This window comes from Marmota monax, unplaced genomic scaffold, assembly GCF_021218885.2.
Source record: "Marmota monax isolate L192 unplaced genomic scaffold, Marmota_monax_Labrador192_F-V1.1 WCK01_AAM20220418_F8-fsc00952, whole genome shotgun sequence".
In the NCBI taxonomy this organism is placed as follows: Eukaryota; Metazoa; Chordata; class Mammalia; order Rodentia; family Sciuridae; genus Marmota; species Marmota monax.
Genome location: NW_026693393.1, coordinates 16,366 through 35,261, shown reverse-complemented (window position 1 = coordinate 35,261; position 18,896 = coordinate 16,366). Strand labels below are relative to the sequence as shown.

The 18,896-nt window shown below is 31.5% G+C and overlaps 1 protein-coding gene across 1 annotated transcript in view; it reads left to right on the top strand.

Annotated features, from left to right (window-relative positions):
- LOC124101200 (zinc finger protein 91-like) overlaps positions 1–14,529 on the top strand; it is an 86,484-nt gene extending 71,955 nt beyond the window's left edge. Inside the window, 1 exon segment of the mRNA XM_046457026.2 lies at positions 13,425–14,529. Within this exon segment, the coding sequence (XP_046312982.1) occupies positions 13,425–14,400 (976 nt within the window). The 3' untranslated portion in view covers positions 14,401–14,529.
- Positions 14,530–18,896: the final 4,367 nt, after the last annotated feature.

Here is an 18,896-nt window from a genome sequence, read left to right as displayed (position 1 = left end):
TCACATATGCTCTAATTTCAGTAAATCTCTGTGATGGGGAGTATCATGTATATTCAATATCAAAATAGTTTCCACAAATAGATACTAATTTAAACTCCTTTTGAGTTAATGATTATTAATTTGTTTTAAATGTTCATCAATATTACTTAATTTTTCCCATGATGGTTTTTTATTTTGTATTTATTAAATTTCTAAAGATTTTGAATTTTTATAGTTAATAAACATATCTCATGTATAAATTTGCAGTTCAAACTTCTGTCCTTTATATCTTTTTGGCTTAAAAGATGAGAAAATGATCCAAAAATGCAGCTAGAGATTGATTTCAGGAAAAAGAAAAAGGTTTAAATTATTTTTTTTAAATTGACTTTTTTTACTCATCATTTATTATAAGTTTCTTGTATGATTGTAAGGGTAGGTTATTTAAAGTGGATTCTAGGGCTTATCTTTGTTAATTACTATGGGAAAATTAAATAAGAAATTGATCTACACTATGGCTGCAGGAAAATGAATAAATTTCTTTAAACTCATATGGTAATAAAATTCTTCAATGACATATTCACTAAACATCCACTCCTTAAAAAAATTTTTTTCTGTAATATTTTTGGCAGTGAATCATGAATTCTATTTCTGGATTTTGGGGTTTAATATAAAATCATATGGAATACAATTTGGCCAATCCTAGAAATATTCATACATAATTTGTTGTTTACTTAATGATATGTTGTGGAGACAGCAACTAATGAACATATTTATTTTTAGAAATAGTTACTTTTTTTTTTCTTTTCAGTTTCTAATAAGCCTTTTAGATTTATTTCCTTACTGAGTCACTCAGGGCCACTGATGTGTTTTTTTTCATTTTGTAATCTCCAGGCATTTACCCTTCTAAGAAATCTGTCTTGTGAGCTCTGTTTCTGAAAAGTTTCTTAACATGAAAAAAAAAAAAGAGTATTTATGTTGCCCTGAAATGTATTCTCAATGCACTCTCTTCAAAATGGAGAGAAAATAATATTTCCCCAGACTGACATCCCTGTGTCAGGAGCTAACAATACATTGATGGTCTTTGAAGAAATTTCTACAGTTCTGTCTCTGGGTAGTTTTCTGTGGGCTGCTGAATTGCCATTTAGTATCCAGATACCCATGTTTTTTCATCTCTACTATGGGAATAATTTTAGAGGGCACAGATGAATAATGCTCTCCATGGGGCTATGAATACCTGTATGTTCTGTGGTACACAGCTGACAAAGCCCCTGGGAGACACTGTGCAGATTCTAATTGGTTAACAATTATCTGCTACTCACATGAATTTTTTTCAAAAGCTTGTAATAACCTTTTCACTTTAGGCATCCATGTCATCCACATTCCCAAGTATAAAAGTTTGAATCTTTCTTTTCTGAATTCCAGGTTCCATTTCTCTTATGGTTCAATGTGATGCAAATATATATATATATATATATATATATATATATATATATATATATATATATATATATATATATATAGTCTTTCTTTTACACAGTGTTTCTAATAAAAAATGTTCTCTGCTCCAAGCCTATATTTCCCATGTCCAGCTATGTTTAGAAAATGACGTAGAAAATTGTATTTGATAATTTATAAAGGAGAGTTGAGAATACTTCTTGCTCGTGTCTCCCTTCCTTAGAAACTGAACCAGAACTATGCTTGGCCCTGTAAAGGGAGCACCATAACCAATCAGATATATAGAAAAAAGTTGATTGATTGTATAATCTCTTCTAAGAATTCTCTGTTAAGACCCTTGGCCCACTTCTTGATTGGGTTGTTGTTGTTTTTGTTGTTATTATTATTATTTGCTTAGCTTTTTGAGTTCTTTATGTACCCTAGAGATTAGTGCTCTATCTGATGTATGAGGGGTAAAATTTCATCCTAGGATGTAGGCTCTCTCTTCACCTCACAGATTGTTTCTTTTGCTGAGAATAAACTTTTTAGTTTGATTCCATCCCATTTATTGATTATCTGTTTTAATTCTTGTGTTATAGGTGTCTTATTAAGGAAATTGGGGCCTAATTCCACATGATGAAGATTAAAGCCTGCATTTTACTCTAGTAGACACAGAGTCTCTGGTTTAATTCCTAGCTTCTTGATACACTTCCTTTTCAATGACAACTTCCCCTTTCCCAGTATTATTAGTTACTGTTCTGCAGTATTATCAGTTACTTTACCCATATTATATTTCAAATGAACACGGTATTTTCAATTGTTATAACAAAACTGGATGAGACTTTTAAAGTATTTTTTTTTCTCTCTCTGGGTACAATGATACATGCATATTAATTATAGAGACTCAAGTGGCTAAGCCAGTAAGATTGCAATTTCAAGGTAAACATCCGTAACTTAGACAATTAGAAAAACCTGTCTCAAAATTTTAATACATGGCCGGGTATGTAGCCCAGAATTAACATGCTCCTGTTTCAAATCTCCAGTACCATAGAAAAAAAAATCAAAAGCAAAATTTTTGTTGTTGTTGTTTATGAGCATTTTACATGATTGAAAAGTAAAGAAGAATCCCTTGATCTTGGCAAACTCATGTGTTTCTATTCTTCCTTTCTGTTCTGTCTCCAAGGGCAGACCACCTTTCAGAGTGTTTTTATGCTCTGATTTCCTTTTGTGGAATGTATATGAGAGCATTCTCATTCCATACTCTAGTATTTTCCTGGAACTGTGTTTCAGAACTATGTAATATGAGGATCCCACAGCTGGCACATCTAATGCCTCTTGTAAGCCCAGACCAGTACTTGGGGCTTTTCTTGTTCAAGAGCAGTATAAATGTAGAGGGTTTAGTTTGTCAAAGAAGTAACTGAGAGAACTCTCAACTTCCATTTTTTTAAAATGTCTTCACTAATTTTATAGTCTATCACAGTGTTTCTTTCTTCCATATTCATATAATTGGAGTACTACTTACTATTCCACTTTTTCAGAGTAGCTATTCTAACAGCTGTGCTCAAGCTGCAGAAGATCTTATAGTTGGCTGGTGCACTAAAATTCGGATGCAAGCTTTTTAGATTCCAGGGTGCCTTACGCTCACTGGAAAAAAATTGATGTACACCTTAAAATAAAGATCTGTGATTCTAATAATTTTCTTCACTAATATTAGAGATTTTAGCTCATTACAATGTTTGCACACCAATGTGAAACCACTCCTTTTTGATCTAGGGAGATTAGCACCTGCACAGTTGCCAGTGCTTTCAATGCTTTGAGGTTTCAGATATAGTCCATTGAATGTAAAAAGTTAATATCGGGACAAATTACTTACAGAAAGAATTGGTTAGGTCTGGTGTTATTATTGAAGTGAGCTGGGTGAGAGAGCTCAGGAAGTGCTAAACTGCCACTTTGGATTTCAGTGGTGGTCTGTATTTCCCTGTTAATTTTTTGGTACTGTCTAGATAAACATTCAACTGTGAGCAACAGCTCTTTGCATTTTTAGAGAATGTTGGCAAATCCCTATAAGGAATTAAAGGTTCCCTTAAGATTTAACACCTCTTCCACTCTGGTCTAATGGAAAAAAGCTCATGGATCTTGCATGGCCTTAGAAAACCACTTACATTTTTTTCCCCCTGGAGTTGATACTCGTATACATCTTATTCCTTCCTCTGTGTATACAGATAAATTAGCATTCAAACCTGGAATCTAAAAAGCTTGCATCAGAATTTTAGTACACCAGCCAACTATAAGATCTTCTGCAGCTTGAGCACAGCTGTTAGAATGGCTTACTCTCAAAAAGTGGAAGAGTAAGTAGTACTCCAATTATGGATATGGAAGAAGGAAACACTGTGCTAGACTATAGGAAATTTAGAGTTAAATATGCTGTATTTCAAACCCAAATCAGTCTTCCTTTATTCTATTAACACTGGATTTGGGCATTTTGTTCTAGTAATATGGCTTATTGCTCAAATCAGGATGATGCTCAAGTGCATTCTACTCATCTCTTGGTAGATTTTTTTTTTTTCAGTTTTCCAACGTGTGTGCCTCTAATTCCTTTACAGTTTTAAGAAGGACTCAATACAGGAGTATATATTTATTTGGTGTATCCATAAATGGAGGGAGGTTTATATTCTGCTTTTATTTTTATTTTATCTTTTTAAAAATTATCTTTCTTTATATCTGCTGTTTGGTGAATGCTTGTGTATAATTCCAGTGTTACACACATTCTGCACACAAGTCCCTACTTGTGATCTGTGTCTCTTGTTCTAACATCTACTTTGAGGTTGGATTGTAGCATTCATTCACATTAAATACTTTTATTGATATGTTTTGATTTATATACTTACAAGACTTAACAATAAAATGATATTTGCATACATATGAATTACCCTATGTAGTTTTCTGTATTGTGATTTCTTTATCTTAAAATTACTACACTATTGTAATATTATAACATGTATTAGTGTCAGGTAATGACCACTAGTACATTTGCTCTTATATATGAGAGAGTTCTTGGCTAATTTTATATACATTTAAATTTCCAGGAGAATTTTAGAAGTTTTTGTTTTGATTTCTTCTTTAACAAAAAGTAAATCATGGTAAAATTTTGACCAGTTATGATTATAGTTTAAATTAGGGAAAATGGCCATTTTTATAATAGTTTTCTTTGTAAATATGTTGAATATTTGAGACTTTTATGTGCTTTTTCTGTATTTTTATTTTCTCAAATACTGCATATTCCTTTTTTAAATATACTTGCATATGAAATGCAATATTCATGTGACATCAGCATAAAACATACATGGTATTTTATACTGTTTGTCAAACTGGATGTAATACATCAAAAAATTCTAGCTTCTATAGTTTACTATTTATAAAATTTAATAATTATTTCTTCCTCTTTAACCATGCCCCTTTGTTTCAACTCTGGAAAATATGGCTGTATTCTCATATGTACAGTCGCTGTAATTTTAGACTCTGTTTCTTGTGTGGGTGTATCATATACATTTGATTACAAAACAGTTTCTACAAATGGATAATAAAAGCTTAAATTTTTATTTTCCTCTTTTGTGAATGCATTTATTCCACATATTCATCAATACTATTTAATTCATCTATATGATGTGATTTTATTCAATGTTACCTAATTTCTAAAGATTTTGAGTTTTAATGATTATTGAACACTTAGATATATCCTTTTTAAAGTGGCTCTTCAAGAATTTATTCTGCTTTTCTTTTGCAATATTTTATTTTTTCTTTCCTCTTATAAGTGTTTGATTATATGTGAGGAAATTAGTTTTTTTTTTTTACCTTGTCACTTTTGCACCTTTTAATGTAATAATTTGATGAATAGATTTTTATATTAATATTTTGTAATTCATAAGTTTAAACATATTATATTGTATAATTTTCAAAACAAAAAACTATTTTTTTTCTTTTGTGATATTAGGGATTCAACTAAAGTGTCCTATTGCTGAGCATATCCTCAGCTCTCTTTTAAATTTTATTTCCAGATGGGGTTTGCTCAATTTCTTCAGTTGGCCTTAAATTTTGAATTTCATGCCTTAGACTCCAGAATAGAAGATATTTCAAGTGTGAAACACCATATGCACCCTATCTTTTGTATGTAAACTTTTGAGCTTTGTACTTTCTTATATATTTCAGTATTATTTATTAATAACATATTCAGCATTTAATGTGTCAAAATAAGTTGTTATGTTTTATGAGTGAAGGGATAAAATAGCATTTTATTATCACACTGTTTTCCCAATATCCTAGCATCTTTCTTTGGAATGAAAGCCATTTTTCCTCTTCCCTGCACTGTAATCTTCATTATGTATCACTGCCTAAATAACAAGAGACTTACCAAGAGTTTTATTGTTGTTGTTGTTTTCTGTAATTCCACCAATTATTTTATTATGAGGTCTACCCTGATTGATTTAACTTCATAACATCAATCATGTGGCATCATGGTATTTTGGTCAGCAGTAGACTTTATGTACAACAGTGGATATAGCAAATGTCTTAGCCATGTACTAGTCTATACCATCTAGATTCTTGTCATTACACTCAGAGAATTAAACAATTGCAGAATATTCTTTTGATAAATTTTTCAGAGTGTATTTCCATCAAGTGAGAAATAATTATATATGCATATATTTGCAATTATGTATTACATAATTGACATAATTTTTATTTGTTGAATTTTCAAATTTGCTAATGCTTTTTAAATTGTATCTGCTTTTTTTTAAAAAAAATTTATACTGAAGATTGAACCCAGGGGTGCTTAACATGAAGCCACATCCTCAGTCTTTTTTTTAAAATATAGTTTATTTAGAGACAGAGTCTTGCTGAGTTGCTAAGTGCCTCAATAAGTTGCTCAATACAATATATATAAGACGATATTATATATAATATTGTCTTAGAATTTATGATCCTTTTTCCTTATTCTCCTCAGTCACTGGAACTACAGTTGTCCATCACTTGACCTGGCCCATTTGCTTTTTAAAAGCACCAACATTGATATTGGTAACTCTCTCTGTGTTATGTTCATCTTCAATAGCTTCTAATTTTGCTCTTTTGCTTAATATTTTCTTTACTTTTAGTTTATAAAATTTACTTTTCATTGGGATGGATGACTTGATAATAAATTCTTAATCATTTTATGGCTTACTAATTTTTTTCTGTATGTTTTATTTTCAACCTCATGAATTCCAAGTATTGCAGCTGTATGAAGGTCTAAGTGAAAGATAATAACCTGTACAGATATTGTTAAAGTAAGGAAACCACAATTTAACTCAGTTTTTTGACTGCACTGTATATACCTGAAGGATATAAAATCAGCATACTACATTGACACACCCACATTAATGTTTATAGCAACACAATTCACGATAGCTAAGCTATAAAACCAACCATTCAATAATGAATGGATCCATTCAATGATGACAGGATAAAAAACTGTTGCTTATGTATACAATAAACTATTAATCAGCCATAAAAGAACTACTTTATAATATTTGCTAGGAAATGCATGAATCTGGAGATTTTATGCTAAAAAAAGCAAACCATTTCTTTGAAACCAAAGGTTGAAAGTTATTGCTGATATGTAAAATCTAAAGTTCATAAAATGAAGAAGGGTAAGAAAAGAAGATCAGTAGATTGCACGATGGTAAAATAAATAAATAAATGAATAAATAAATAAATAATGATTAAATAAATAAATAAAAGGGAAGGGGATAAAAATATTAAGGATATATATATACCTGAGTGAATCCTACCATCATAGTCACCAAGAAGCACAGGATTTTAATTAGGATAAGATATATTCCATGCCTGCTTCATACCATAAACATTGATTTTACTATCAGGTAGAACTAGAAAGAACCAATAAAATATAAAAAAAATATATATATATATATATTTGTTTGAAGAGCTATATGTATATTCTATTATAAACATCATACAATATATACATCAATCAAAGTTTATATATATATATATATATATATATATATATATATATTACATATTTTGTATGTGAAAAAATGTTAAAATGAGGGCTGGGGATGTGGCTCAAGCTGTAGCGCACTCGCCTGGCATGCGTGCGGCCCAGGTTCGATACTCAGCACCACATACCAACAAAGATGTTGTGTCCGCCGAGAACTAAAAATAAATAAATTAAAAAAAAATGTTAAAATTATAAAAAGGAAAATCCAAACAGGATTGTTGTTGCTATTTTGTATATTAATAACATACACAAATACGATAAAATGTTTGAACTTAAATTCACTATTAAATATTTCCATTAAGTGGTCTGTCTACCTTGTTACATTTCAAAAATTTTCTTATACCATTCGTATTGGAATTACTAGAGATCTCACTACATATTAAGACCAGCCAGCTTTATCAGAGAAATAACAAATAAGATTTTACACTTTAGTAAATGTCTGATTAGTGGTTGTACAATTAGAATCTGAGGATTCCCTTTCTTAATTACCATAATTTTCTTATCTAAACAGTATGTATAATTTAGATCATGATACAAAAATTTTAAAATATATATTTTTGTGGTAATGCCTGAGTTTTATATTGTGTTTCATAAATGTGGAGTATATATACTTTTTTGAACTTAAATCACTTTTTCTGCAGATGTAGATAATGGTATCTTTGTGTTCCAAAACACCACCTACATAATAGTCTACTAACTCTCATTTCAACTTCAATGACATTACAGACTGTGCAAATGTTCATGTGGTCAATGTGTTTATTTATTTACCTATTCTTATTTCAGGTACTGTTAACATTCAGGGATATAGCCATTGATTTTACTGAAGAGGAATGGGAATGCCTTCAACCTGCTCAGAAAAACTTATATAAAGATGTGATGTTAGAGAACTATAGAAACTTTGCCTTCCTGGGTAAGTTTAATTTCCTTTTAAATATTTTAATTACTAATTATTATTTAATTTACTTCTGTTATATCTTCTGGGAACTTCTCTGTAAGAATGAGTTTCAGATTTGTGTTTCAAAGAAAAAGGGCATTTTTAGTACAGATATTTTACTCTTTAATATATATTATTTTATTCTTTAATCTCTCTCTTTCTTGGTGTGTTATACATCCTTCACTTTAGATAAGTAGTACCTAACATAATTTAGTGATGTAAACTATTGTAGCCTAGACATAGCAGGGGACACAGTTGAGATGTTCAAAAGGAGAAAACCAAACTAAAAAATGTTGACAGAGTAGTTATTCAGCAGAAAAAATTTTCAGAAGCTTATGTTTATTTCTTTTTATTGTAATCATTGAACACATACTGCCCTATATTTATTACATTTTCAAATTCTTTGTAGTCCTTTGTGTTCTTCTTTACTGATGTCCCAGTTTATTCATATTAACCACCAAAACTTACCTTTTGTTGTGAGGGCCAGCATGGTCTCTTACAAATCTTCTTGTGAGGAAACCTGTAAAGAAGCAAACAGAAGAGAGACACACACACACATTGAAAAGAAAAAAAGAAAAAACTGGCCACTCCTCTTCTTGGCTGCATATAGTATACCCCAAAATCACATAGCTTCTGTTACCGTTCATACATTGTAACCCAGCCTTATTTTAACCCCAAGTGCTAGCTAACCAAGATAAGGTACAGTTAATACAAACATAGAGCCCCTTCTCCCTAAGGACATTACCACAGAAAGTAGATAGTGCACTTGTATATTTGTCTTAATAGCTTCAGGGAGAAACTGCTGGGCATTAACATTGTGGGTCTCAGGGTGCCAGTTACCATCACCCTGTCTATTTCCAAGGTAAGAATACCTACAGCCCCACCTCCTTTTTAAGGCCTTTTGAATAAATAATATTACTTATCTCCTTAATGCTGGTAGGGGCAAATTTGTGCAGGCATAAACAACAGCAAGTGCCAACATCAGTAAACATTCACCTATGAATATTTTTTGACCCAGATGAAATTGAGTAAACATGAAGTTAGCCATTCCAACAAGTCTAAACATCCATCATCTTGTTGGACCTTACTAATGATATATTTAAGTTAATCTAACTCTTTTGAAATAAAACTACTATTATCACTGAAATTGAGGGAACATATTTTATTAAACTTCTGATATCTTTTATGATGTAGCAATAACAGACAATCAATTGCAGCATGATTGTCAAGTATGGCTTGAAAATGTTTTTGTACTTCATGAAGCATTTAAACAGCCATGGAGGCATGACTAATACTTTTTATGGTAGCATAGGCGAGTTTCATAGTAGTTTTGTAAGCCCGTTGAGCTAATCCAGGGGAACCCATTAAGGAGAATGTCAAAGCAACAAATTCTGCCTTAGAGAGAAGATTCACTGAATCATCAGAGTTTTTATCAAGAGGAATAGACATTTTATGAATAAATTCCACAGGATGGTGACCTAGTAAATACTATGTGGATGGTAAGGACACAGTTATTCTGCTAAGACAACAGTGAATACCATGAGACATTTTTGCAGGTATGTAACAATTTCATCCAAGTGAGTCAAGATATTGTAATGGGTTGTAGAAGTCCAGGACCTGACAGTACTGAATTTCCCACAGCTGGTGTACAAAAACGGAGCAACATTGTTACTAAGACCAAAGCATTTACAGAGATTTGTGTGGGTTTACCAATCAAAGCAGTAAGAAAGTTACCTAGAGCACATTCTAACCTCATTTTAGCCAACACCTGTTGAGCTGAGGTTGTTAATGGTTTTATATCACCCCAAGTAACTGAAATTATACTATGTTGGGTTCCTCTTTTAACGTTTCTCCTCTTTTGAGGAGAATGATTATTCTCTTGTTTGGAGGGATTCTTCTCTTCCAGGGTTAAATGAAACTTAGGAATCAGCTTGTGAAGTCCCTGATGCACATTTATAATTGCTATATTTCATGAGTCAAGCTAGAGTCCAAACAGGAGATGTTGGCATAAGTGTAGCAGTCTATGCTTTTCCCCATGTGATCAAAGGCATAGGATCATGTCAGATGGAGTCTTATATATTACCTAATTTTTTTGGCAATGGATGTTTGTGAATAAAATGTCTATTCACTGCAGATGACCAATTTTGAGTATTTAACTTTATGTTGTATATTGAGCACATTAACTGTAAACAAAACAATATTTAATGCATATTAATATGAGAGAGGTTAGATCTTTGTTTGTTTCTGTTTTAAAAGGCAAGTATTAGGATACAATTTGCTCACTCAACAAAATCTTGTCCAAAAGGATTATGAGAAATTTCATTATTTAAAACTGTGTCTTATTGATTCAAAATTGTGCAAAAGGATGAGATGTAAAGGGAGGGGCATTATCCACCTTTAAACAAATAGGGCCTCTAGGAGCAGATCATGCTTGGTTTCTTTCCATGCTCTCTGCTGGAACTGACTTGGCAGTTTCTTTCTTTAGATTCAATTCTGTTAGTATTTTTTTTTCTTTTGTTTTGTGTTTTGCAATATTGCATTGATAATCATAAATATTTTGAACTGAAAAATTCATTATACTTATACTTTGTAAGTTGTTTTCTATATTTCTTATTATTTTCTATTTTGATTAATGATTTAATTTCTGGATCATTGCTTTTTATTGTGGCATGCTTAGATTCTTTTCATTCATATATATATATATATATATATATATATATATATATATATATATATATCCCACTTCTCTTTATATATCCTTTAGGTTTTTAATTTTTACACTATTTCACAAGTTGCTTAGACTTGTCTTAAACTTGGTTTTGCTTGGTAAGCCTCTCCCATATTGGTAGAATTTCAGCTTTGCACACTAGGAATGCTCCTCTCATTTTTTCCTAAAGAATTATTCACATACACAATTTGTGCTTATTTATATTAATATTTTTGGTTTCAATTTCACTGTCTAAACTTTCTTTAAATAGTTATTTAGTGTTCTTTTAATTTTTTTTTTTTTTTTTTTTTAGTTTTTGGTGGACACAACATCTTTATTTTATTTTATATGGTGCTGAGGATCGAACCCAGTGCCCCGCACATGCCAGGCGAGCGCGCTACCTCTTGAGCCACATCCCCAGCCCCATTATTTAGTCTTCTTTGAGTAGTTCATAACTGCCAGTATCCTAGTTTTCAGTTCTTTATGTTTTTTTTTTTCTTTTTTGTCACTTGGATTAAGCCATGCTTCTCTTTGTTTATATTTGCTGTATTATTTTTATTTGTTCATTAAAGGAGCCAATCATAGATTATATAGCCCATTATGGGAAAAAAGTATAAAAAACTTTTAAATAAATAAAAATAGGCAAGAACAGTGCTACATCCTTGTAATATTTGCCAATTGGGAGGCCATGCAAAAGTACTTCATGTTTTAGGGAAGTCATAGAAATTTAGAAACAGCATGACTCAAACAATTTTAAAAAGACTTGTGTTGTATTTCAGTGATATAGAATTTGGGGGGTTAATCTCAAGCACTACACATGAAGAATTAAAAGTTGGATGACCTAAAGATCCAGAAATGCCAGTGCTAAATATGTATCCATGAACAATTAAATCAGAAAATTGAAGAGATACCTCTGCTTTTGTGTTTAGTGCACATAGTATTTTCAGTTTAAAGCTAGGGACTCAATGTATGTGCCCATCAAAGATCAAATGAGTAAAAATATTGTAGTTATATACTATTATTATTCATTTGTAAAAATATTTTATCTTTTAAAATGTTATAAGAAATATATGCAGGACTTTGTAGTAAGTGAAATGTGGCATGCAGAGATTAAGTTGCAGGAACATTTGATTCACATGTGGAAGTCTGGAAATCAGAAATTTAGTGAGTAAAATTTTGCTCACCAGGTACTGTGTTTTGTGTAGGGTTGATATTATAGTCAAAGTCTCATTTTTTTTTTATTTTATTGCACATAAGAGGTTCAAGAGTTTTGTTTTACCACATGGTGAGTGTATTATATTCTTTATAAATACTATTAGAAGGAATACAATACCTTGTAAGAACAAAACTGATAATTATATGAAAAAATGATTATGTTAATTCATTCTTTTTTTGTGCATTAATTCATTCTATTTAGTCATTTTACCTTGTACATATAGTATAAAATACATGATATATTTAGGGAATAAAAAAAGGTGTATTTGTCAATGAAAGAAATCATCATATCACACAAATTTAGAAATATAAAAATCAATTTATTATACTTGATTGTTATGTGTTGACTTCATCCAAGTATTATGGCCATAGGCCATATACTCTTTTAAAATGTTTTTATGGAAAATTTTATAGACATATATGTGTATATTTCTTAGTAAATTTTTTGTTCATATTTCTTTTTAAGAGTTCATAGCCTCTTTACCCTTGTTGAATATTTGTGGGATTATCACTTAAAATATACTAGTTATTTTCATGTCTGTATGTCCTGGTAGACCAAAACCAGTTTTTGGACACTCTTTGAAAAAGCCACAGATGTTTGTATATGTTTTACATTTTTCTTATTCTACTGAGAGTGAAGGTAGCTGGTAGATATTTCCTAAATACACAATATTATCTTATGGAGGACAAAAGGCTGTGGATGATAAAAGTAACATACTTACCTTCTCTTTATTATATTACTTTTCTTAATGATGTACTCATCTTGGATACTGTGGTCTCTACAAGAATTGGGGTAATATTCTCAAGGTAATTTTGTCTATACATTTTTATTAAACTGATATATTTTTTCTTTATGATGATTTGGACTTACTCTTGATGTACTTATTTTATCTTAATTTCATGTTATGTATGCAAAATATATTTATCCCTGTCTAATAGATATTGTTTTTTTTTAATTTTCTGTTTATTTCAGCCATGACTCTTCATGATACCCAAGAATATTCATCAGAAAAGGGCATAAAACATATATTTCACACAGTGATAAGTGGGAAATATAAAAGTTGTGATCTTGACTATTTACAACAAAAGAAAATATGGAAAACTACAAGTGAGAGTGAACACCAGAAATCATATAAAAAATCAGGCCTTGTTCACCACCAGAGAATTCACACTGGAGAGAAGCCCTACAAATGCAAAGAATGTGGCAAAGCTTTTAGTCTAAAAACAGACCTTATTCGCCACAGTAGAACTCACACTGGAGAGAAGCCCTACAAATGTAAAGAATGTGGCAAAGCTTTCAGTCAAAACTCACACCTTATTCGCCACAGCAGAACTCACACTGGAGAAAAGCCCTACAAATGTAAAGAATGTGGCAAAACTTTCAGTGTAAAATCACACCTTATTAGCCACAGCAGAACTCATACTGGAGAGAAGCCCTACAAATGTAAAGAATGTGGCAAAGCTTTTGGTCAAAAAACAGACCTTTTTAGGCACAGCAGAACTCACACTGGAGAGAAGCCCTACAAATGTAAAGATTGTAGCAAAGCTTTCAGTGTAAAATCACACCTTCTTCGCCACAGCAGAACTCATACTGGAGAGAAGCCCTACAAATGTAAAGAATGTGGCAAAGCTTTCAGTCAAAAAGCAGGCCTTATTTGCCACAGTAGAACTCACACTGGGGAGAAGCCCTACAAATGTAAAGAATGTGGCAAAGCTTTCAGTGTAAAGTCACCCCTTATTTGCCACAGCAGAACACACACTGGAGAGAAGCCCTACAAATGTAAAGAATGTGGCAAAGCTTTCAGTCAAAAAGTAGGCCTTATTTACCACAGGAGAACTCACACTGGGGAGAAGCCCTACAAATGTAAAGAATGTGGCAAAGCTTTCATTCTAAAATCACTCCTTATTTGCCACAGCAGAACACACACTGGAGAGAAGCCCTACAAATGTAAAGATTGTGACAAAACTTTCAGTCGTAAAGTAGGCCTTATGTGCCACAGTAGAACTCACACTGGAGAGAAGCCCTACAAATGTAAAGAATATGGCAAAGCTTTCAGTCAAAACTACACACTTGCTTAGGGTGCCCATCTTTCATTGTTAAAAAATCTTTAGCTATATAAAATTTTAATACTCTATGTCACATTGTGAGTGTTTTATTGAATCTTATATCAGTTTATGTAATAAACATGCTATATGTGATTTCCTCAATTAGAAGTGTCTTGTGTTTTAAGAAACTGTATGGACAATGCAAATTAAAGTTAACATACTAATATGAATAGCAGAAGCACCATGGGAAAGATGAGAATGAAGAATTGGGAGATTCCATCATTATAGGTGTAATTTTCTTTTCATCTTTTCAATGTACCTAACCCAGTATTGATACCAAAATTAATGAGCAACCTCTTCTCATGCTGAATGTGCAAGAGGCTTTTATATAAAATGAAAACACTTGCAAATGTGTCAGAGATGCATTTTACACCATTAGTTGAAAATACAATTGATTGATCAGTATCTCACTGTGTTTGACCCCAGCAAATACCTTCTCAGTATGCAAGAAAAATGAGTAAAAAAAAAATCCACGATACAGAATAACAACTATTTTTTTTTTCATAAGGAAACTGTCAATGTCATTTTGAAACAACATGACAATAAACTTTCCCCTATCTCGTAAAGGAAAGCAACAATTCTGGTAAACTTCTTCATTTTATTCTTTGAATATGCCAAGTATTCTTTGGCAAACTGCCACATATATTGTTTTAATTTCACAGGTGTAAATTATATCTGGTTTTGTCTAAATTGCTACTTATTTAATACAAATTTGTTGAGAAATTAATTCTGCATTAGCTGATTAGTGAAATATAGTGAGGAATGGAAGTCATTGAAAGCTCTATGATTTGCAATCCCAGAATGGTGGGAGGAAGCTGTATATAATCATGAGAAACATACTGAGTACTATTAGTACGTTTCACATATTTATTTTCCTTAATATCCACTTTTCACATAAACTAGTGCTTTTAAATGGAGCTGACTATTAAATATCATAGGAAAGGCCATCAGAGCAATCAGAAGAAGAAATTTTTAAAAAGCAATCAAATCATAAACATCTGGTTGAAACAAGAACTGGCCAACTGTTGGATTTTATCTTTTGACTTTACTAAATTTCCTCCTATCTTTCTTTTGATGATGACTAAGAGAAAGGTACTTCCATTAAGAGCATAACCAGAACAATATATGGCAATTTGTTTTTCTAAAACATATAAAATTGACTTGCTAACTCAGAATAGAATCTAATGAGTATATTTTGATATGGTAAAAAAAAAAAAAAAAAAGTATAACTATGCAACATGAAGATTGGCCTTTTCAAGAAAAGAATATTAGGGTGAAAACCAATTTGGAAAGTTAGTATTGAATATTTTATATCAAAGAAAAGGCAGGAATATTTAAAATATTTTTGATTATTAGATGTGTGTAAAAAATGAAAAGGCAGTGTCCAGGCCTGATGTGGTTGTACATACCTGTAATTTCAAAAATCATAGAGGCTGAGGCAGAAGAATCACAACTTCAAGGCCAGCCTCAGTAACTAAGTGAGACCAGGTCTCAAAATGAATATTGAAGATTTGTGAATATACATAAGTGATAAAGCACCCCTGGTTTCAATCCCCAGTACCATATAAAACAGTAGTTTCCAAAATTTAGACCCAAATCAGCAGCCTCCACTCTGTCTGCAATTATGTAAAGTTCTAAAAGGAAACTAAATTTAGCCAGACCTACTACTAGTTGTCTGATATTGACCATAATCTTGAAATATGTACATAGAAGACCCTTCACAATGTATTAGGTGCTCCCATTATTTTTTTCCAATTGCAATGGGAGAAAAATGAATTTAGCTTATGGGGCCACTTCTTTCTCTTCAGGCCTAATGAATCAAATATTAATAGGCTTTAATGTTTAATTGATTATCATTTATGTAATCATAATGATATGCATTCTGTGATTTCATGCTTAATCTACATTGGACACTTTATTATTTCTGAGTATCAGCATCTGTAGAGACCACCACACCTCACTCTATTTTTTAATAGTTCAAGTCCCTGTGTTCATGCTTCATCAGTTATTATTCTCTTTTAAAAATAATTATGTGTTGCATTCTTTGTCTACAGAAAATTTATGAAGGTTAAAAACCAGTAAGCATTTTCACAAACTTGACTTTAAAATAGTTTTCATCGCAAAAGACACACCAGAAGTAAGAATGATTTCTTTCTCTAATTTATTAGCCTTTCTGACATCCAATATCAGAACATGAATGCTGCTCATGGAGGGATGTTCTTACCACCAAGAATAATCAATACCACTTTCTTATATTTCATTAAATGTTACAAAAAGTGCACATTTTACTGTGTTTCATATGCAGAACTTGACTTTTAATTATTTGTGTTTAGTGGGTTTTTACTTTTTTTTATCACTTTGTTTTTCCTGTATTTTCTAATATTCATTTTTTGTGTGTGATGAGGAAAATAGATCACTAGAATCTTCTAACTTTTGCTACATTCAATCACTTGACTACTTACTAGCTAATATTACTATTAAACCATCATTTTAAAGGTAGGACTGAGTTATGCTAACACAACTATTTTCAAGGTCTACTGCAGAATCAGCAGAACTTTATTGAGCTCTGTAGTTAGAGCCACTGTTTCTGTCCACAAACTCTGTTCCCTTTGTTTTATTTTTCTTCTGTATTGAGTAACTCTCTTTGAAATGAGGCATAGAAAATTGCTTTTTCGAATTTTATCATTTATGAAAATCTATTTTTATTTATCATTGAAGGACAGTCTGCTTCAGTTTAGAATACCAGGTTGAATACTATTTTTTTCTTTAATTGTTGAAGTTATTCTGTATGTATCATCTACAAACCATCATTAATGATAAATACTTGGGTTCTATTCTTGCTTCATTGAAGCTGACCATAGTTTTTTTTTTTTTTTTTTCCAGGATATTCTCTTTGTTTTAAGCATAGCTACTTGAGAAATTCTGTAGATATATTTAGCATATTAAAATTTTATTTTCTTTCCAATATATACATGTAGGAAACTGGATAAAATATGGAAAATAATATGTCTGTTTTTAAGACACCAAAAACAGGCATAGCAGGTGAGTGAAACCATAAGCAATAAATGCAGACTGGTGAGGTGAACTATAACTTTATTTTAAAAATTGTTCTTAATAAGTGCAGTTTGATAAAATGCTGTTAAAACTTATGGGTAAAGGGGAAGTATGAATAATGAAAGTATAACACTGTGAGAAAAACTTGAGGTCTGGCAGCTGAGAGCAGACTGTGGGGGAAACTTCATATCATAATAGGAAAGAACTCCCCACATTCCCTTCACCCTCTCAGTCAATCTCACCAGAAACCACCAAGACACCCAGAATAAAAGTTTCAAGTTCAATAGTCACACTCTCTCCAAATACAAAAAGCAGTTACAATTCAACTGAACACAGAAGCTTGTGTGCAAAGTTACGGGGATCTGAGACATCATATAAAAAGTTAGGTTAAAGATGATTCTGGTTTTTTTTTTTTTTGTGTGTGTGTGTGTTTTGTTTTGTTCTGAGGGTGTGGCTATTCCTTGGTCACGTGAACTTGACAAAGAAACTGTTATTTTGATGAAGTATCAGTGGCTGACCCACATTAAAAACAGACAAATGTTAAAAAAAATTTTAAATCCTAATTAAAAAAAAAAAGTGCTGCTTTCTCTCTCCACATTTTACTTTTTAAAGTTTTTTTTTTTTTTTTTTTGTCCTGAAAAGTAGACAGTTAAATAGCTTCTGGAAAAATTTATAACCAACTGCATGAGGGTCTGGGAAGCTGAGAGTCTGGAGCAGGGCTGGGAGGAGCAGACAGGAAGGGGGCTTTCCCTTAGTCACTGGAGGCCAACTATAACTAAAAAGAGACAAAAATCAATAAGTGTTTGTAAACCAGGAAATGACACAGATTATCAAGTTAGTATCAGTTATAAAAAATTCATATAATCAAGAAAATAGAGAAATCATGAACAGGATTATAAAAAAATAGGTGTAAATTTTATTTTTAGAAGTTTATTTGTGATACATAAAAAATATAGATGAATTTTATATTTTGATTTTAAATGGAAGGCAGAGAGATATGCAAGTCATATAGTACTTCAAAAACCTTACTTCAGTTACAAAAGTATAATCAATTGATAGCTTCTACTTATTTTACTCTGTATCTTCCTTGGCATTTCGCCTGAAATCACACATGTAGAGTATGACCAATAACTAAGCAAATAACTAACCAAGAAGATAGTCACGAAGTTTCACTCTTTCTCAGAAAACCCCAATCAATTTCAGAGCAAAGAACTGATACAACACCTATTCATTTCCTTCTTTGGGAAAAGGTCCCTTTGTGAATCAGATAGAAGGGGAAATTGGCCAACCTGTATCAAAATGTTACTAGAAATAAATATGAGTTAGCTTCATTTAAAAGTAAACGGAAATAAAATAGCACCGTTGTACAGTATCTTTCGGGGTTAGCCTTGAAAAATAAAAAACATGAAAAAAGC